Consider the following 22443-nt stretch of genomic DNA (forward strand, 5'->3'; position numbering starts at 1 on the left):
TAAATGTCAGCAAACAGTGGGATGTACTCCTCTGCCATGGGTGTCTACAAAACCGAGCCTACGGAGTATGACATCTCAGGTCCAAGGAGACTATGTAAGACCAGAGTCATCAAGGACACAGGATGATTTTAAAGGGGGTTTTTCATCTACAGTCAGGATCCCAGGGGTTCTAGAAGGACAAAGAGAGGAGGTTTTCTCAGGGGACCTTGTGTCTTCCTCACAGAGAAATTTGAGGAAGAATTTCAGTCACAGACTGTGATCTGGCGTCTCTGGTGGACTTGGAGACACCCACAGGGACAGAGTTCAGCTTCCTTCCAGAGAGGGAATGAGAATGTGTCTCCCTAGATCCCTAAGGAACAAAAAGAGGTGGGTGCCTCCCATGCCCTTACAGACAAAGAAACTGGGGAGGCACAAGGGGGCCACAGAAGCAGCGAGAGGGGTGTCTTTGGCAAGTGTGGAGCCCTTCAATATTGAGAAGAGGGATCCCAAATCCATCCCTACAAACAACTCTGCAGAGTATACACCTCTTCTGCAGATGGACCTTTAGCTATGAAGGAAGCCCTCAGGAGGATTGAGTGTGAAGAAGGTACCAGGGCTCATGTGAGGTGCTGGACTAGTGGCACGTTCCTCTGCTCCATGATCAGCCAACCACCCCAGGATACCCGAGGGGCTGTTGGGAATCAGGGTCAGAAGAGGGGCCTTTGAGAGTCACAGAAGAGCAGCCTTGGTGAGAATCTCAGTTGTTTCTCAACTTCACCCAAATCCTGGCATCCAATGGCAGACCAGGATCAGGGCCAACTGTCTACTTGTTCCAGGCACACCTCAAGCCAGGGTAGAAAAGTAAGAAACTGTTTCACAAGAGCCCACCATGTCTGACCCTCAGGGCAGGTGATTGGGGACAACAGAAACCCAGAAACCTATCACTAAGACTCACTAATTACTTTTAAATGACTGATGGGTACCCAATTTTCCTCCAAAGTTAGTGAAATCAAAGATCATCAGGAGTAAATGACTTACTTCACTGGGGGATTGGGGATCCCAGATGAGCTCCCAAGATGGTACCGGCAGGAGTCAGGGTTCATGTTACAGAGAGTTGAAGAATGAATACTGCAAACGCCAAGGTCCACAGATGAGCAGGAATTTTATTAAAAAGGGAAATGAAAGAAGCACTCAGAACCCCTGGTGCAGTGTACCTGGAAGGGGCTAGAATTCTCTTTAAAAAATAAAATGAGTGCCCTTTAAGTCTTACATCATTCCTGTATCTGTCTATCGATCCATCTATTTATTTGTTTTAGTACCAGGGATTGAACCCTGGAGTACTTAACCACTGAGCCACATCCCCAGCCCTTTTTATTTTTTATTTGGATATAGGGTCTCACTAAGTTGCTGAGGATGGCTTTCAACTTGCCATCCACTTGTTTCAGCCTCCAGAGCCGCTGGGATTACAAGTGGGTACCACCAGGCCCGGTTAGCATTCCTTCTCTTAAAGGCACCTAAGGAGAAGTTGCTAAGCTCCTTTTGATTACTTCCTGGTATTTCAGTTATCTTGCACGGGTGCAGGCAGGATTACTGTTTCTCTCCTGCAGATGGAGAGCAACGCCTTTGAGGAACAGAAACTGTTTTATGACATGCTGGGGCATGTTGAAATAACCCTTCTCCTGCTTGCCCTCTTGTGGACCTTCACTGTCCCTTCACTCCCCTGGACACCTGTCCCTTCACTCCCCTGGACACCTGTCCCTTCACTCCCCTGGACACCTGTCCTTTCCTTTCAGTGAGACCCTTGCCTGGGTAGCTGCTGCTCTGACAAGAGATAATCTCCTTTCCTTCATTAATCATTGTGATGATTTCCATTCTAGCTCAAAAAATTTTTCAGTTTAGAAAACTTTCAACCTCCCTGTTCAATGCAGAGCCTCCTCCTCCCACGCCTGTTCCCCCTTTCCTCCTGAAGCCTGGTTTCCTGCAAGTTCTCTCCAGCCACGCCCTGGCCAGCATGTGCTCTGATTTATGTCCTTGGTGCCATGGGGATCATTAACTTCTCTGTGGCACTTATCAATTACGAAAGCTTTGCCACTGTTGGATGCACCTTGGTTCCTTGGGGGAGGAGGCTGGAGGGGATGTCTGTGACAGAGCTACATGCCCCTCCCTCCCGGGGCACCACCCTCTGCCCTGAGTCAGGCTTTGGGAAGTTAATCCCTCTGTCTGGCAGCTGTGCAGCCTCTTGGTAAGTGTTCCCTGTCCTGCTTCCCCAGGGGAAGCCAGAGGAGAAGACCTACCTTGCCATGGACTCTGGGGTCAGCAACTGTGGGCATGATGGCAGCTTGGTGAGTGCTGGTGGAGATGGGGTGGAGAGGAAAAGGGGAGCAGGAAGGAGGCTGGGGAGTCCCAGGGGGGTCCTGCTGCTCAGGTTCAGATTATCAGTGGGGATGGTAGCTCCCTCCCTGCTTCCAAGCTCAGCTCCCTCAGGGCCTGTCACCTCAGGTGACCATCACAGCAGACAGACTTTCCTGAGCACTCCTCTGTGTGTGGCAGGAAGCAGTGGGAAGAGGAGGGAGGCTGGATTTCCCAACCGTGCTTGGTCCATGCTGATGGCTTTCCCTTTGCCTCCAGGCAGCCTCTGTTGAAACTGTTTGTTTTTCTGGGTTCTCAGCCTTGGACTTTCTCTTTTGAGAAGGCTTTTCAGATTCCTGGGCTTGGGAAGGAGTGAGGACAAAGAGTCAGAGGGAAGAACTTCCACTAGAGGGCGATGTTTCTGGAGGCACTGTCTGATGAGCTTCCTCCTTGCAGGCACTCTAGTCCTGTTGGAAGGGTGAGGGACTGCAGCTCTTCACTGTCCAGCATCCTCAGGCTTCTCCGGCCAGTCCTTGAGCCCCAGCCCCAGCACCCTTTCCAACCTGTAGTGGCCATGTGAAATAACAGGGCGGCCTGAGAGGAAACTCTGTGTTCTTGTTACCACCCACTGCAGGGCCTTAAGAGCCTCTTCCTGGAGGCCAGGGCTGTGGCCCCAACCAGGAACAGCCAAGGGATCTGGGGACACTGGCCATGGGGAACCTGGGGAACCTGGGCTATGTCACAAAGTGTTCCCTGGAGCCCAGTTGCCAGGCCCTGCCGATTGCCGGTTTGCGTTCTGTAAATGGTGCTCATTACTCGCTTCTGAGAATGCTGAGGGGTACTGAGAGAAAAGCTCCTCAGCTGGCCTTACCACAGGATTCCTTCTGCCAAATTTCTCAGAAAAAAAAATTCAGGGGGCTAAGTTGAAGACTCCATTCCTCCATTTCCTGAAGGCTGTGGTGTTTCCTAGAGTTTGGGCTTCCATGAGGAACCTGGAGAGCAGTGGTTCTGGGCAACTGTGCATCTCCTTTTCAGTGGGTTTGGAGCAGGGCACCAGGTAAGGAAGGACCCTGAGGCGGGATGCTGAGGCCACAGTGGGGGAAACCTGGACAATTCATCTGAGCGTAGGTGAACGGCGGTGTTAGGTGGGGTCTGGACCCTGGGAGGAATGGATGGCTGTGTCAGGTACACATGGTGTCAGAGAGGCAAGGGGCCCACCTCACCTGGGGGATTGTTGCTGCTCCCACTGCAGCAGGGCCTCCTCTTGCTTGTTCTTCTACTCCTGGGAGGCTAAGGACCACCCAGTACCCCGAGGGCCACAGCCTTGGGCAACTGCCCTCCATACCTGCAGATGTGGTGGATTACTATGCAGACACCTTGTGACTTCATTGATCCTGTCTCCTCTTCTGTCAATGGAGACAATGAGATGGTTGTGAGATTCAGAGGAGAGGATGCACTGGAAGATCTTTGTAACTTGTAAAGTGCTCTAAAATGCCAAGGCTCAGTAGACGTCTCTTTGTATCAAATCCTCCAGTGAAATTACAGTTCACATATTGAATAGACAGATGTACTGTCAACTTGAAGAGGTTGTTGGTGCCCATACTTTTGTACCGGTGCTCTTTGTTGGAGTGTGCTTCATGAAGAATCCATTCTTCCTCCAGGAAGGGGCTCATTGGCTTTCTTCTGCTGCTGTGTGGGTCACATGCACAAATGCCCTCAGAAGAGGCCTCCCCCTCCCCCACTGGATAATTCCTGCTCTGCAATACAGGTGTCCCCTGTTTCTGTGGATGTCTAAGATGCTCAGGGTTCATTCCTGACACTCAGACTCCAAGTCTACTGTGTCCCACGGTGTCCCTGCTGGTTTTGTTTCTATGGCAGACCTCTTTCTATGGGTGACTTAAGGACGTTTACCACAAAAGATGTATTTATAAACAGGCGAGGAAAACAGACACCAAGTGCCACAAAAGGAGAGGGAGACCATTGTGTTTGGGGACAGGTGCGTATCATTGAGGTCCAGGTGTCATTCTGGGGCTCCGTGCTTTCCCCCAACACCAGCTGATGGCTTCATGGAAGTGACATGTTTTTCCCAAGGGAGAACCAGGTTCCTCAGGAAAGACAAGATTTTCCCAGCTGTAAGTTTTAAACTTAAAACTCAAGTAGGATTTCATGGAGAATCAATTTCCCAAACAGTTGTTTTAAAGCCAGTGCAGATGTGATTTCCATAAGTGTCAGATGGCCTGTATTGACATAAAGACAGAACTTGGGAATTCAGACTGGTGACAGTCTTTGATGTTGGTCTCCACTCTTCCTTTTCTGGAAAAAAAGGACAGGTTACAACCAGTTTTCCCAGTCAAGGTTCTTTCTTCCTTTTGCCCTTCCCCTTCCTGGGAATTTTGTGAGGTCATGGGAGAAGATGAAGTGAACTTGCTGGGAGGACAGACAGCTGTAGGGGCCACAGCTCATTCCTTCGTGGGCACACAGGACGTGGTGGCAGCACGCAGCACAAAGCTCACACTCTGATACCTTTATGACTATCCCAGATTCTAGGTGGGGGGACTGAGGCTGGGAGAGGTGAAGTCATGTGCCGAGTGTCATTGAGCTGGGAAGTGACAGAATCACATCTGTCCAAGTTCTTTTGTATTCTGCCTGCACCTCTCTGAGTCACTTTTCTAGAATCAGTTAATCACTCAATCAGTTATCAATCAATCAGCCTTTGTCACACATCTTTTCTCTCCTTCTCCTCCTTCTCTTTCCTGTCTGTTTTTCTCTGATGCCCCTTACAGATTCCTGCATACCCCTTATGAGAAGTTCCCAGAAGTTCACCACTTCCTGCAGTCCATTCCTCTCTATATTTAGCCCAATGTCAACCTCAATTGGAAAACAGGTTTTTTTTTTTCATGTGCAACACAGGTACCAAGCATCATCCATATAGCCTTCCAAGACAATTACTAAATACTTAAGTAGAGGGTAGCATATAATACGTGGATATGCTGGACAAAGGGATGATTCACTTCCCAGTAGGATGGAGCTGGAGAGTGTGAGATTTCATCACACTATTTGGAACAGCATGCAATTTAAAACTTACAAACATTTTGTTTATTTCTGGAGTTTTTCATTTAATATTTTCACTTGGGTAACTGAAGTTTTACCTTGAGTAACTGAAGGGTTGGAGATGGAGTCCCTGGTAAGGAGTGGAGCTCTGTTTAATGTTTCTTAGGGACAGTGCTGACCTCAAGAATGTGGGACAAACACCTTGCTTTTGATCTGGCAGTTTTCTGGATTTCTACCTCATCTAAACAAGTGGTGAACTCACTGTATCTACTGCCACTTCTGCAGAGCAGAATCAGAGATCCACTGGGTTGGGTAGGCACTGTTCCCAAGGCCTTAGGACTTTTGAAGGCCCATGACAAAATTTTCATTTCTTTTAAAATTAGTTGAAGGGAATACACTTAAGATCACAGAAAATATTTTGTTATGTTAATATATTCCTCTTTATACCTGTGTAGTCCCCAAATATAATTTCAATATTCTTTTAAGTAGGAAGGAGCCCATAGAGTCAAGGTGCCCAGCACCAACCTATCAGTGTCACAATGTGGCCCTACTCCAGAAATGTTCTTGGAGGCTGGACTGAAGTACAGGGTACTTAGACATGGAGGTATGCAATGGAGTGGATGACTTCAACATTCTTTCCAGAAATGTCTCCATGAGATACTTGTAAGTGTGCAGACCCTGCCCCCTTGGTCTGGCCAGGGACCAGAGTCCCCCTGTGGACACTTCACATAGAGTGGCTGATCTTCATGCTAGTGGCCTTGACACTTCTGGCCACACCAGAGGCAATGCTTTCATATTCCTACAACCCATGGTCAGATGCTCAGCTGTGGGCCTCAGCCCATATTCAAAGCCCTTCCATTTAAGGAGGTTAATAAATACCATAGCTAATATTACTGGGTAGTTACACTGTGCCTGGCCTGGATTATGTGGTTCTTCCTGCAAAATGATTTTCTAGCCAGGTGACATGACACATGCCTATAATCCCAGCCACTGGGGATTTTGGGGCAAAAGGATGGCAAGTTCAAAGTCTTGTTTCAAAATAAAAATTAAAAATGTCTGGGGATGGAGTTCAGTGGTAGAGCTCCCTTGGATTCAATCCCCAGTACTGGAAAATTAAATTAACTTTCTCAACCATCTGTGAGGGAGGAGTTAATTATTTTCTATGGATAAAATAACTGAGACTTGAAAATCTTACTAGTTTGGCCAAGGCTAGTAAGGTCTACAGTCAAGGAGTTGGAGAGAGGGTCTACAGTTCAGAGTTAATGTTGGTTAAAATGGGGGGGAGTCCAAGTTGGCTGTTGACACTAGATCCTTCTGTGTGAACTGCACTACTTTAACTTGGCATGTTACATTCAGTGACCCTGTCTACACTGAGCACAGGAAGTGAACGAGAGACTGGGGTTGCAAAGGCAAGGAAGGCAATTTCAGTAAGTTCTTCCTGATATTCACAACCAGGAAAGAACAAGGATGGAAACCGTCCATTATGATAAACACACTCGGAACAGGGCTTTGGCAATGGAAGCACATGCAAAGTACCATGAGGGGAACATACCATCTTTTAACCTGGAGGTTACCACCTCCTCCCCCACAGAGCTGCCTCCTGTCTGCTCTCCCCTTGCATGGCTCCAGACTTGACACAGAAGCTGGGATGCAGATGCACAATATAGGAAATCTCAGGATGTGGAGTCTGATCTTATATCACCTGCTGACTAACATCATCCCTGCCCCACTGCCTCTGGCCCTGGGAAGGCTGTCCTTCCATCCAATGGGAGTCAGGAAATGTTCTCGTTTCTTCTTGAAATGCTCACATGTGTCCTTCTCTTGTTCCTAACAGACAGATGATGCAGTGCTCAGTTTCCACACTGACGGCCAGGACACAAGAAAGGATGGACAGTCTAAGAGTCCCAGTAGCCACCTGGCCTATGGCATTTTGGACATCCCACCATGGTATCTCTGCATCTTCTTGGGGATCCAGGTAATGCCACTCTGCAAGCACTGGGTCCGAAGAGGCTCTGCCTCCCATGTTACCAGGTCACACAACCAGGTCAAACTGGTCAACACCGACGACTTCAGCTAGCATCTTATCTTCCATATGGTTGACCTTCAGGGGAACTCAATCCCCTTTAGTCTCCCTCTCTCTGGGCATTTAGGGATGGAAATGTGTTATCAGAAAAGGATTCTTCCTCATGCTGAGCTGACTGGTCACATCAGTGACCCTGACTGTTCCATTGTACTCTGGAGTGGGATCAATGGCTTGGTTAAGTCTACATCATGTAGATGAAGTCAGAGAAGGGCTAGGCTCAACAGCTTCCTGGTGCCACCCTGCCTAGTTGCATAGCACCTGCCTAGTATATGGGTAGGTGATGAGTTCAGTTATCAGCCCTGAAAAGGGAGAAAAAGAGATTTGTTTGCTAACCAGAGGGAGTTGACCCTGATAATTTTGGTCATCCCTTGTTGTTGGGCATGATATGAGGTAGGAAATGAAACACTGGTTGATTTTTGGCCTAGACAATCTTGTGTCTTGTATTGACCTGAATGTTGGAGGGTCAAGAACATTGATAAGAAGCCATGAAGGATGAGACGTCTTATGTCATGTATCCCAAAGGGACTTGGGAGTGATGGCAAGGATTGTCGAAGGGCACCTACATACATATGGACATTTCTTCTCTGGAGCCCCCACCCCTCTTCCTTAAGGGACAGTTCACCCCTCACTGATTATGGTTTGTTGAAGTTGTCAGGTTAATCAAGGAAAGAAGAGTGGGCGACTTTTCTTTTAGTGGGAGTTCAAAGTCTGCTCTGCTTCCAACACATGTCTCATCCCACCTTCTGCTAACAACCAGTGCTCTTCATACTGGTTGGATTATTCTAGAACATTCAACCAGGGGATTAACCTCACTACAGAATCCTCTGGTCATTGCTTGGCATGGTGACAGGAGCTGGAACTGTCCCCTTAAAGGAAACCTGGCCTTGGATTTCACTTCCATTTTCCTTCCATTGCTATTTCCACTCATATGGCTGGAGAGATGTGGGGGTCCCTGTCCCTAGGTGCTGTGGCCCAAGGTTCTTCCTGGCACCCAGGCCTGTCCCATCTTAGGCAGGGGACACCTACCTCCTGTCCTTCTCAGAGGGCCAATCCCGTGTCCTGCTGGAGTAGTACACATTCTGAGACTCCATTTTCTCTGAGGGTACATTGGGTGTGGAAAAACAGGCGCATGCAGTGTATAGACGATTTTAGTTTTTTCTTAATTTTCTTAAGAAAAACTAATTTTATCTGGTCTAATTTAGCTCACATTGAGATTTCGGATCAAACCCCAACAAAATCAGAACAGAAGAATGTGCCTTATTTTGCCTCCTTTTTGTGTAGGTCTGGCTGTTTTGTGGACAGGAGGAGTGCTAGGGACAGGCAGGGTCAGGTTTTCTGGGCCTTGTGCCTTCATTCCACCTAAGGACACCTTGAGGGAACTCTTCAAGGCACTGCCCCTCACCGTGAGCTTTTAATTTCCCTCCTTTCTTCCTCCACTCATTCCTTGTTTATTCTTTGGCCCAGCAGCTAACTTTTGTAACCAAAGCAAACCAAGCCTGCCTACCCTTCCTTCACCTAGGCCCTATTCTTATAGGATGAGGTAGACCCCCACTCTACTGGGTGAACCTGCAATGGTACATTTGCTGCAAATCAGGGGGATCCTATCAGCACCCACAACATGCTGAGGTTCTGGTCAGTTAGTTGCTCGGCTACCTTGTCATGGGGCATAGGGACGCGGAATCAACACACAAACTCCGGGAGCTGGTGAGAGAACTGGCTGGAGACCCACCTCAGGTCATCGTCCAGTAGCTTAGTTTATTTTTGGAATGCATTCAATTTTATAGGGTTCGAGTGGGGGCGTGCCCATCAATCATACATGAGCAAGATAGTATCCATAAGCCAATCATCTGATGCCTAATGTAACCATACTATGAGAATATTCTAAACATTGCTATCATCAGGAAGGGTCTTTGTCCCTAGGGAGGGGGTTTCTAAGTTAGAAGTTCCATGTGGAAGCTCCTGGCTATCAGTTTCCTGGCCTGGCAGCTTGGCAATGCTAACACAAGTGCTAAGGATGTGGTTTCACTAACGACTCCCTAGAGCAGAGCATCCCATCCTGCAGGCCTTCCTATCAGACCTGAACGAGTGCAGTTTCCTCAAACACTCCGAGCTGCTCATAGATGCTAGCTGGAAACTGAAAGTTATTCCAACAACAACAGGAGGCCCTGTGACTGTGCCAGCAGAGGCATGGCCTAGCTCAGCAGAGCTTGGGGAGGATCGGAGCAAAGGAAAGAAGCAGGTGGCTTCACGAGTCTTTGTTCTCAGAACATTTGGTTCAGTGGTCAGATTTTTTGGTGGACACTGGGGATTGAACCAGAGCTCACTCTCCCACTGAGGTACATCCCCATTCCTTTTTTACATTTTATTTTTATTTTGAGACAGGGTCTCTCTAAGTTTCTTAGGCTGGCCTTGAACTTCTGATCCTCCTACCTCAGCCTCTCTAGTAGCTGGGATTAAAGGCATGTGCCAGAACACATGGCTTCATGGTCAGCTTTGTGTGGGGATTGAAGCCACACACTGGACACTTGGTGTGGCTCAGAACAGAAATGGCCACAGCCCATGAAAACCCTTTAAGACCTGCTCAATTTTTCTGCTCTGGAGCTAGAGTGTGTGAGACAGTGGCCCATTCATACACTGTATTGATTGCTTGGCCCCCTATCAACCTACCTCCTCTCCTTCTAGCCATGTGTCTATGTATATACTCTATCTCTAATTGTCTTCTATTTATCTCCTGGCTATTACTCATCTACATCTAATTCACCCTCTGCATAACTGAGGCCGTCAGCTATGAGCTCTGTCCTGTCCTGAACTCTGGGTCTAACTCTGTCCTTTCAGGAGACCTCAAACAGCCGTGGGCCAGTGGCTCCAAGTGAATGCTCAGGCCTTCCTTGTCAATGGCTCTCACTGTTGCGTCATGGAGTGAGGAGCCCCTTGCTATGTTCTTATTCTTAGGCCCTCATTTGGTTCCTGTTATGTCCTCCTGTGCTTGTGTTTCTGCCTCAGTTTCTTTCCTAGGATACAACTTCCTGGTTCCTGAGCCCTGCTCTCACAGCCCAGTTCCTCTGGTGGGGTCACTGTTTCCCATGCCTAGTTCAGATGTTTGCCCCTCACTCATGGCTGGACCCCTGCAAAGCTCTTGAGACTGGACCTGGGAAGGGCATCCTTATTAAGGGTAGGGTTTTACCCTTACTGGGTATAGTCACAGAATTCACACACTCATGTCCTGTCTCTGTCCACAGCACTTCCTCACAGCCCTGGGAGCACTGGTAGCTGTACCACTCATCCTGGCCAAGGGTCTGTGCTTGCAGCATGACCCCCTGACTCAGAGCTACCTGATCAGCACCATCTTCTTTGTCTCTGGCATGTGCACTCTCCTGCAAGTGCTTTTTGGGGTCAGGTAAGTAAAACTACTCCCCATGGATTTTGACTTACCAGCCAACTATCAGCAAGGTCTGCATGGCCTGCAGCTTGGGAGATGGGTAGGAAGCTGGAGTGGTGTAATCGAGGGGTGTTCCACCCATTTAACTCTTTCCCTCTCTCTATTTATCTCCAACTCAAGACTGATGAACTGTATTAGCCAGGATCTTGATGGACAGTAACACAAATCCAGATTGGCTTAGAGGAAAATGTTTTTTTTTTTTTTAGATGTCGATGGATCTTTATTTTATTCATTTATTTATATGTGTTGCTCAGAATTGAATCTAGCGCCTCACAGATGCTAAGCAAGTGCTCTACCACCGAGCCAGAGCCACAGCCACAGTCCCGAAAATGTGTTCTTTATGAACTTAAAAGAACAAACTGAGAAAAAGGCAGGGTTACGTCCATGTCTCCAGAACATGAAGAACCCAGGACTCAAATGCCATTGAGCTCTCTGCTATCTCCTTCTGTCTCTGTTTCTCCCTGTCTCTGCTCAGGCCTTGTTTGTATCAATGGAGATTCAAAGATTCCATGTGTGAAGGTTAGAAAGTCAAAACCCAGGCTGACAAGCTCTGAAATACAGCATGTCCCTGTCTTCCAACCTGGAAGGCCAGGTTTGAATTTTTATTTCTCTGGCTCCTTAGAGTTCTCCTTTGGAGTCTGGCAGTACTGGGACACCAGCCTCCAGCCTGTTCCCCACCCACCCCACTTCATGTTTTGCTCCAGATCACAGGCATGAGCGAGGACACCCCAACCTTCTCATCCAACCTTCCCACAACAGACTCCCCAAACAGCTGGCCCTTTGCCAACCTTCAGGCCTGGGGGTGCACCGTTCCTTCATTGTTTGCTCTAGCACATCAGGACTGGAAAGGGGCCCAAATGGGCACAGGGCCACTCAAGCAGAGAAGCTGAGAGACTCATGGGGAGGGGGCCTCTCCCCTTGATCCTTTCTCCCTGAAGGAGCCATGCTCCATACTCCAGAGCTTAGAGCTAAGTGTAGGCTGCATACCTGTCCTGGTGGGGAGGGCAGGACTCTGACAGCATCTGAGATTTTTCTCTCAGGTTCTTTCTTTTTCTTATGGTACATTATAGTTGTACATATTGATGGGATTTTTAAATCACATATTCCTATGTGCTCATAATAAAGCAATTTAATTTGGTCAATGTCACCCCCAGCACTTCCACCCTCCTTCCTTCTTAGTCCTTTTCCTCTACTGGTCTCCCTTTGATTTTCTTGAGATCCCTACCACCACCACCTTTCTTTTTCTTTTTCCTCTCTATCTTCTGCATATGAGTGAAAACATATAACCCTTGACCTTTTGAGTTTGACTTATGTCACTTAACATAATGTCTCTAGTTCCATCCATTTTCCTGCAAATGACACAATTTCATATCTTTCTTTAGGTCTGAATATATATATATATATATATATATATATATATATATATATATATATATATCACTTTCTTTATCCATTCATTCATTGGTGGACACCTAGGTTGTTTCCATAATTTGGCTGTTGTGAATTGTGCTGCTATAACATGGGTATACATGTATCCCTGTTTAGTAAGTTGACTTTAATTCTTGAGAGTAAATACTGAGAAGTGGTATAGCTGCATCATATGGTGGTTCCATGCCTAGTCTTTTGAGGAAACTTCATACTGATTTGCATAATGGATGTACTCATTTACAACCTCATCAATAGTGTAAAGTGTTCCTTTTTCTCCACATCCTCTTTAGCATTTATTATTATTTGCATTCTTGATGATTGCCATTCTAACTGAAGTGAGATGAAATCTCAGTGTAGCCTTGATTTGCATTTATCTACTTGATAATATTTTCATGCATTTGTTGGCCATTTGTATTTTTTCTTTTGAGAACTGTCTAATTCATTTCCCTATTTATTAACTGGATTATTTGATTTTTGGTGTAAAGTTTCTAGAGTTCTTTATATATCTGTATATTAATTCTGTTAGATGAGTAGCCAGCAAAATTTCCTCCCATTCTGCAGATTTTCTCTTCACATTCCTAATTGTTTCCTTTGCTGTGCAGAAATTAATTTGAAATTATTCCATTTATTAATTCTTGGCATTATTCCTGAACTTTAATGGTCCTACTGAGAAAGTCATTGCTTGTGCCTTATGCTGGAGTATTGACTCTGTTTTCTTTTAGGATTTGTATAGTTTTTGATTCCTAGGTCTTTGATCCATTTTGAGTTGATTTTTGTGCAGCATGAGAAATAAGGGTCTAGTTTCATTATTCTACATATGAGTAACCAGTTATCCCAGCACCATTTTTTAAAATAGCTGTCCTTTCTCCAATATATGTTTTTTGCACCCTTGTCAAGGATCAGATGACTAGAGATGTGAGGATTTGTCTCTGTGTCTTCTATTCTGTACCATTAGTCTATATGTCTTTTTGTAAGCCAGTACCATGCAGTTTTTGTTACTATAGCTCTGCAGTATAATTTGAAGTCAGATATTCTGTTGCCTCTAGCATTGCTTTTTTGGTTTAAAACTGCTTTGGCTATTCTGGGTTTTCTATTCTTCCAAATAAATTTAGGACTGTTTCTTCCAGTTGTGTGAAGACTGTTATTGGTATTTTGTTGGGGATTTTATGGAATCTATATATTGCTTTTTGGTAGTATGGCCATTTCCACAAAATTAATACTGCCTGTCCATGAATATGGAAGGTCTTTCCATATTCTAATGTCTTCTTCAATTCTTTCTTCAGTGATTGATAGGTTTCATTGTAGAGGTCTTTTACCTCCTTACTTAGATTTATTCCTAGACATTTCATTTCATTTTTTTGAAGCTATTGTGAATGTGACTATTTACCTGATTTCTTTCTCAGCTGATTCATTATATATAGAAAAGCTATTGATTTTTGTATGCTGATTTTGTGTCATGCTATTTGTTAAATTTGCATATTGGCTCTAGCAGTCTTTAGGTGGATTTTTTGATCTTCTAGGTATAGGATCATATCATCTGTAAACAGTGATAATTTGACTTCTTTTTTCCCTATTTTACTCCTTTTATTTCCTTCTCTTCCTTAACTGCTCTAGCTAGAGCACTATATTAAATAGAGTGGTGAGAGTGGATGTCCTTATCTTGTCCCAGCTTTTGAAGGAAATACTTTCAGTTTTTTTCCCATTTACTCTGAGGTTGGCTTTGGGATTTTTACATATAGCTTTTATGATGTTGAGGTAGGTTGTTTCTATGCCTAGTTTCTTCTGTGTTTTTAATCATGAATGGGTGCTGAATTTTGTTGAAGACCTATTGAAATGACTAATTGATTTTTTTATTAATTCTATTTATATGAGGAATTACATTTACTGATTTGCTTATATAAAACCATCCTATTGTTGGAATGAAACCAACTTGGTTGTGGTGTATAATCTTCTTAATATGTTCTTGAACATGATTTGTTAATATTTTATTAAGTATTTTTGCATCTAAGTTTATCAGGGGTATTGTTCTGTAGTTTTCTAATGTAGTTTCCTACATTAGATGTGTCCTTATCTGGTTTTGTTATGTGTGTAATCCTGGCTTAATAGAATGAATTTGGAAGTTTCATCCCTTTCTTTTTTTTTAGGTGTCAACAAACATGCTTTAAAACACACACACACATACACACATACACACACACACAAACACAAACACATACACACAGTCACATACCAGTGTGACAAATATCCCTTCTATAAGATTGCTCTACCACAGTCAGGCCTCCTGGAGATGCTCCAGAGAGAGCCTAGGCCTGGCAGTCTTCACATGTCACCCAATAGGGGGCATTTTATTAAATAAGTGGGGAGAAACAAGGTGCACCCCAGGTATATGCTGTCTGAGGGCCTCTTGCAGGACCAGAGCTCTGCTGCACACTCTTCATCACCTCTTCATTCTGCATAGACAACTCTGTAGACTTTTTGCCCATCTATTCATGAATGTCCAAATCATGCCCTTGGACAGTTCTGCTTCCTTACAGTGGAGAGACACACACTTCTGATGGCAGGCACTGGTCATTCTGTTGTGCATGTCCACCATCATCTCCACTTCTAGCTCTGTTGCCAGCTGTTGGGCCCTGAGCATATCCATCTCAGCCTAGCACCGTGCAAAGAACTTCCTCCTGGTGTGCACAGCCTGGTGCAAGACACAGTTCCTACAATGTCCCTAACTTTAACAAATATTAGAACCTCCCCTGGTGACCAAGTAGATCATGGTGGAAGCATGTGGACCACTTCCAGGAGAGCCCATCTCTTTCTATTTCATGGGATAATTTGAGGAGTTTGGGCATTAGTTGTTTTTTAAAGGTTTCATAGAAACCTGCTGAGAATCCATCTGGTCTTGGGCTTTTCTTCATTGAAAGGCTTTTTATTACTGATTCTATCTCATTACAAGTTATTGGTATGTTCGTTTTTTAATGTTCTTTTCATTCACTTTTGCCAAATATATTTGTCTAGAAATATATCCATGTCTTCTAGGTTTTCCAATTTATTGGAATCTAAGTTGTCAAAATAGTCCCTAATGATCTGCTAGATTTCTGAAATGTATCTGGTGATTTTTTCATTTTCATCTCCAAATTTATTTTTGGGTTTTCTCTCTTTTTCTTTTGGTTAGTTTGGCTAAGGGATTTTCAATCTTATTTATCTTTTCAAGGGAGCCAAGCTCCATCCTCCAAAGCTCAGGTCTAACTAAGTATAGGCTGCTCTCCTCCTGGTTTGAGGACAGGACTCTGACAGTGTCTGAGCTTCATTTTCTCAGAGAGGTTCTTGCTGTGTTTATTAGGCATGGTTTTCCAGAGAAGCAGAAAGAATTGGATGTGTATGGCCATACAGAAGTTGAGATTTGTTATAGAAATTGGCTCCTATAGAATTGGAGTCCAAGAAGTCCCATGATCTGCCATCTGCATGCTGGAGAATCAGGAACTATGGTGGTGTGACTTGGACTGAGTGCAAAGGCCATCCATGGGGTGTGGGGTGGTGGGTGGGAAGCCAATGCTGTAAGTCGTCAATGGAGTCTGAAATCTGGGGAACCAGGAGCAGCAAGGTCTGAGGGCATAAGAAGAGGGGTGACCCACCCAAGAAGAGAGAGATTTCATGTTTCCTTCATCCTTTTTGTTCTATTTGAATCCTCAACAGATAGGCTGATGGCTGCCCACAATGGGGAGGAAGATCTTTACTTACTACTGATTGAAATGCCAGTCTTATCTGGAAATACTCCAGACACACCTGTAATGTCTTACCAGCTATCTGGGCATCCCTTAATCCAGGCAAGTTGACACATAAAGTTAACAGCAGTCTTTGATAGGGCTGTTGGACATCCAAACACTTACTACACAAGAGTGAGTGAGCACTACTCTGACTAGTTGCTCATGTTAAAATTCCAGGGAAGAGTTCTGATTGGCCTAGTTGAGGCCCAGCCCTGGACCTTCCAGGGCAATTAATAAGGCAACTGGTACTGAGGAAGGGCTACCAATGAATAGAGAAAAGGAATTCTGTTCTCAGCTCCCAAGACAGCAAACATTCACTGATCCAAACACATGACTTGGAACCTGTTCACTAAAGTCGTGAAGGTACCTGTCCTGCTCCTTTGTAGCATCACTGAAGTGAACAGTTGCTAAAACCAGTAGAATCACTTTTTTCCAACCATCAAGTCCTTTTTGTGCTTATGTGGACTGTTAAAATCTGCCTGGGTAAAATGGAGTCCTTAGACCATGGAGATGACCTGAGAAAAATTGGGAAGCCTGGAAAATGTGTCCTTTTCTCCAAGGACATGCCTCCCCTCATTTCTCACATCTCATCTTCCACACTCTCTACCACCACTCCCTGCCCTGCTCGGATTCTCCAGAAGCTTAGAAATGGTTTCTTTGGGTTACCACCTTCTCAGGAAATTGCTCTGTGTGGGTCCTATGGACCACTCCTGGTCAGCTGCCTCACCCAGGCTAGTCCAGGGCCTCCTTCCTTTATATTTATTTAGCATGTAATTCAAGGATGGATCCAGGTTTGCTTAGCCTGAAGCTGATACAGTTTTTGTTGTCTTCTATGACTAAGAGCAGAACATTATGAATAAAAAAATCACGACAAAGAAGAGTATTTATTTAGGTAGGAAAAAGAACTCACAAGAAATTACAAAATTTTAAAAGGAGGTAAAAATCACAAGTGCTACAGAAATAGTAGCAGGACATTTTTATTTTCTCGAGTTCAGGTGCTTGATCAGCCATCTCTCGGGAGGTCTTTCCTAGCTATAATCTAGAATAGTTGCTGTCTGCTCCTGGTGCTCAACTCTCAACCCGAGATGCCTCTTCACCCTCATCCTGAAAATTTACTTCATGCCAGTTCTGTGTTGGCTCTCTTACTTCCAGGTTTTTTTCTTCAGTTTTGTTTTGTTTTGAATTGATTTTGGTGTAATACATAATCTCCTGAGAGAGAATGCATGGGAGGTAAATTTTTTGAGACTACATATACAAAAATATCTTTTTTTAAAAAATTTACTTTTTATTTTAATTAGGTATATATGACAGCAGAATGCACTTTGACTTATCATATACAATTGCAGCACAATTTTTCATTTCTCTGATTGTCACCGTGTAGCATTGCACCATATGTGCAGTCATACATGTACCTAGGGTAATAATGTCCATCACATTTCACCATCTTTCCTGCACCCATACCCCTTCCTCTCCCCTATTTCCCCTTTGCCCAAAGTTCCTCCATTTTTCCTATGCCTTCCCCCATTATGGATCAGCATCCATTTATCAAAGAAAATTCGACCTTTGGGTTTTTGGGATTGGCTAACTTCACTTAGCATTATATTCTCCAATTCCATCCATTTACCTGAAAATGCCACGATTTTATTATCTTTTAATGCTTTGTAATATGCCATTGTGTATATATACCACAGTTCCTTTATCCATTCATCTATTGGAGTGCATCTAGGTTGGTTCCACAATTTAGCTATTGTGAATTGTGCTGCTATAAACATTGATGTGGGTGTATTCGGTGTAGTAAGCTGTTTTTAAGTCCTTTGGGTATAAACCAAGGAGTGGGATAGCTGGGTCAAATGGTGGTTCTATTCCAAGTTTTCCAAGGTAGAAAAATATCTTGATTCTACTCTCACATCTGATTGACAGCTCAGCAGGGTATAGAATTTTAGGTTGGGAGTCATTTTCTTTCCGAATTTTGAAAATATTATCACACTGTCTTTTAGGTTTCCATGTGAATTTAAGAATTCTGAGGCCCTAGATAATACTCTGTCCCATTCCCACTCCTAAAAGCTGAAGTATCTGCTTTATAATTCTGTGTTATGAATTTCTGATGGCATAAATTCTCATGGCATAAATTAATTTTCTGCCAGAGTGCCTTGTATTCAATAGTTTCTTTCAATATGTAAATATTTGTCCTTTGTTTACTTGAGTTTCTCTCTGAAACTCCTATGATTTTATACATTGGACTCTCTGGACTAGTCCTTTAACTTTCCTATCTTTTAAAAAAATTATTATTTACATCTCTGTATCTTTTGGTCTTTGGCAATGGGAAATTTCAATCAAATTTATTTTCTATATCTTACCTTGAGTTTATTTCTTCAATAATTTTGTTAACAGTTCTTTTTGTTCTCTGAATACTGTATTCCATTTTTATGCATTCTGTTCTTGATGTATGAATGTCAAAAATCTTCTCTTAATATCTCAATGACGTATGATTTTTAAAAGGTATCACCTTCTTATAGGAGAAGCTACTTTTATCTGTCTTTTTATTTGGGTCTTTGTCATTCATATTCTCTTGGTTATCTGGTGACCCTTGTAGCATCTGCTCATATCTACTACTGAGGTCCTAAAAGGTTAACTAAAAGTTCAAGTCTGAGAATAGGCCTTGTTCCCTGTGCCATTCACTATAGCATGATATTAGCCCAAATGCAGAGGTCACAATTCACACTGTAGTCTTAAAAAATGGCATCTTGGGCTGAGGGTGGAATTCAGTGGTAGGGTGATTTGCCTAGTGTGCTTGAGGCTCTGGGATCAACCCCCAGCACTGCCTCAAAAAAATGCATCAGGATCTCCCTGGGGAAACCCAATATTTGTCATCTCTTTTCTCTCATGCTGTCATATTATCTCCCCCAAATCTTCTAGTCTCTTGCCTAGAGAGGGAAGCCCTGGCTGGAAGTATTCTAAAAGCCACGTGGGAATGTGAGCTGGGAGTTTCCATGTGCAGTCTGCATACATTGAATGAAATGTCTGTGTTTTGACTGGTCAACCAATTCCAGTTCTGCCTGTTTTCTTGTAGCACAGAGACCCTGGTACTTTAAAAGGACTTTAACCTGTTTTAGCTCCACATTTATCCTTAGTTGGAGAATCATTCTGGAGACTTTGTGGGTTCTTCAGAATGTTAGTGTTTATCTCTTGCTGGCATAGGATGCTTCTCTGCAGAGCTGTTACATCAGTTTCCACTCTACACCTGCTTTTCTGCTGTCAAAATTTTAGTGCAATTGCTTCCTGCTTCATTTTCTTTATCCTTTGACTTTTGCTTATAAAATACATTTAATGTGAAGTTTAGTGGGGTTTCAAGAGGAGCAAGTGTACAAACTGGCATTTTTACCCAAAAGTCAATGTCTTTCAGTGTGGTTTGCAAAAGACCCCTCGTTTCCTTCATCTTGGACAGTTTCCAGCACTCCAATCTTCTCCACCCACTTATCCTTTTTGTTAAGTGGCTGTGAAATTCTGAATTCTGGAACTCTCTGCAGGATCTCCTTTCCTTCGAATGTCATGAGCCAAGACTGTCATCTTGTCATGTGGACATGAGCATCAAAGTTATCTGAAGTGCCTGTTCAAAGGGCACCTCTCTGGACCTCCCTGAGGCCCACTGCAAGGTCAGAATCCTCTCAGGATTCTGGAAATTTGAACAGAACCCTAGATTGATCTTATTCACATTGAAGTTAGAGCATCAAGAGAGGCCAGGGGAAGGTGCAGGGGAGGGAGAATTGTATGATGGACTACTTTTTATGGCAATATATCATGGACTTGTGATAGCTAATTAATGAGGTCACCTTTCAAGTTCTGATCTGCAGGGCAAAGTGTGAAGCAGGTAAACAAGAATTTCTCCTCAGTCATCCTCATTAATGGTGCAATCATACTTATAGTTTTAGTTTCTATCTTAGAGGTCTGCTGAAATGTTTGTATTTCCATGCATTCCCTGGGTGCATTAATGAAATTTGGAGGAAATGTATCTGATGTTTTTGGTCATTGTCCAAGCTACCATGAGAGCACCCCATCTCTGTCATTGCCCAGCTCCCCACTGCCTTGTATCAGGCCTCCTTGGCCTCTTTGAGACCAACAAGGGAGGTCACATGCTTCACTTCATGTCCTCTGAGATTTCAGAGGCCTACTTGCCTTTGATTTCTTCAACCCTCATCCCTCTGGAATGGAGAGAAATAAGGGGAAACTGTTGGTGACAAAGTGGTGATGACTCGAGCCCCAGGTCAATTCCATGATTCAATTTGGTGATGTGGAGCTGCAGCCTGAACTCTGGTGCCACCGTCTTTCCTCCAACCCAAGACCTTGTCCATTCCTCCTCCTGTGTGATAATAACAGTAAGGTGATGTGTGCACAAGTACCGTATGGTTTGTAAAACACATAATTCTCATGAAAGGACTTGAAGCAGGTATACTGATGAGTCCCGTAGTACAGGGAAGAAGGGCAAGTATAAAGAGATGAAGTGGCATCTGTTTCCTGTGGAAGCTGTCTTGGTGATCTTGGGCCACCATTGCCACAGTCTGGCTGGGCACAATTCACGAGCCACTTATCAAGCAGAAATGAACTTTATTGTTAGAACACACAAGCCCCACCACACGAGCTCTTCAGGAATTCCCTCAGAGCCCAACTGCCACCACCAGCTTCTGGCGAGCCTCTCAACCTCCATTCCTCCCGCTCTTGAGGCTGATTGGCTGGGTTGCGTGGGCGGAGCCAAAAGAATCCCCAAATGAGCAGCTCCGTGTTCTGAAAGGGTGGGGAAACAGCCCAATAAGCATCACCACAGAGGAGCCAATCAGCTGTTAGCTGGAAGTTTGCTGGGGCCACGGTGAGCCAATCAGCTGAAAGTTTGCTGGGGCCACTGTGAGCCAATCAGCTGGAAGTTGCTGGGGCCCCTTCGGCTGTGGCTCTCAACATCTCCCCCTCTCTGTTTAAACAACAAGCATGTGGCTTAGGGACTGTGCCTGCCTTAGGTTGTCCAGAACTACATATGGTCCTTACCCGTCATTGGATGAGCTGACCTCAAGGTGTCAGCCTCCTGTCTTAGGTTGGTACCTTTGCAAATGGATCTTACCCGTCATTGACTACTGGTCCAGCATACAGCCACACCTGTGGATAGGCCTTTGTACCAGTGTGTTGGGGGATGAGGTTCCTTGCCTCACCTCTGTTGGACCCAAATTTTAGCTGAACGACCATCACAAGCAGAAGGGAGGACGATACAACAAGCCAATTAATGGCTCCTTTTCGAAAAATTGTACCACTGATGACACCATCAGCAAAAATACCCCGGCACTACCACAAGTCGCTGCACCAACAGATAGTTCACAATGCATACAAGTGATACATAGTCAAGGGAAGTTCTGCAAGCAGTTCAGTGATAGCTATTGCAGAAGCTGTAGTTTGGTTTTATCTTTTTCTTCACCCGCACTGGGATGAAGATAGGAATTCTGGCAATAATGGCTAAAGAAAAAATCATGTAACATTCCAGTAGGCACTAAAAGAAAATAATTTTCTGAACAACTTACATTATCCTGAACAGAATTATTAAATATAATGAAAAGGAAAGGTGAAAGTAAACAAACAGATCTGCTAACCTCCTTTTTTGTTCACTTATTAAAAGAATCCTCAACAGCTGTTTACCCAATTTAAATTAAATCATTTAAATCAAGTGAATAAAAATTTTAAAAAAATATTTGGATCCAGTTTTTCATGAGTGCTCATCATATATGATATATGGACATACGTACATAAAAAACATACAACATAAAACACAAGTGTTCACACATAATATAATACATACAACACATAATATAATAGTAAAGGCCTTATAACCTTTTACAGGTGAAATCTCCATTGCAATGTTTAAAAACTCTATAGTCAAAATATAGAACTGATCAGCAGAACATTAACCTAGGTCTGTATAAGCTCAAAAAACAAAATAGAACTTCATGATGTGGGAAAGGGCAATAATAAAATAGATATTGAAAAAAGCATCCTGGTTCTGTCACAGATGTAAGGGTAGCCAAACTGGAGTTCTGGATATCAGCTGTTATGGATTTGAGCCAAATCATCTTCTTTTTGGTCTGTAGAAATCGCTTTAGTTAGTCTCTCTGGAATCCAAATCAGTTGCTGTTCTCCCTGTGGGAACACACAAACAGACCCCCGACTCCAGACAATCACTAGGTCAGGACCTTCCCATTGTCCTGTTAAAATATCCTTCCAAAGTACCTTAGGCTTATGTACATTTTTTGGATACATATGTCTTTCCACACGCAGCACTAAGCCCTGATGAATCCAAATTTTAAGTTTAGAGTAAAAAGGGT

The 22443-nt window shown here is 44.0% G+C and overlaps 1 protein-coding gene and 1 pseudogene across 4 annotated transcripts in view; one reads left to right on the forward strand and one right to left on the reverse strand.

Moving 5' to 3' along the window:
* Positions 1 to 2176: 2176 nt before the first annotated feature.
* The window catches only part of LOC144253637 (solute carrier family 23 member 1-like), a 53599-nt gene continuing 33332 nt past the window's right edge, over positions 2177 to 22443 (forward strand). For all 4 annotated transcript variants that reach the window (XM_077795940.1, XM_077795941.1, XM_077795939.1 and 1 more), the window contains exons 1-3: positions 2177 to 2321; positions 7214 to 7354; positions 10702 to 10859. In XM_077795940.1, coding sequence (XP_077652066.1) covers positions 2280 to 2321; positions 7214 to 7354; positions 10702 to 10859 — 341 coding nt within the window. In that variant the 5' untranslated portion in view covers positions 2177 to 2279. The remainder of the gene's footprint in view (positions 2322 to 7213; positions 7355 to 10701; positions 10860 to 22443) is intronic.
* LOC144253588 (mitochondrial import inner membrane translocase subunit Tim10 pseudogene) lies at positions 14678 to 14973 on the reverse strand (annotated as a pseudogene).

Source organism: Urocitellus parryii, chromosome 3, assembly GCF_045843805.1.
Source record: "Urocitellus parryii isolate mUroPar1 chromosome 3, mUroPar1.hap1, whole genome shotgun sequence".
NCBI lineage: Eukaryota > Metazoa > Chordata > Mammalia > Rodentia > Sciuridae > Urocitellus > Urocitellus parryii.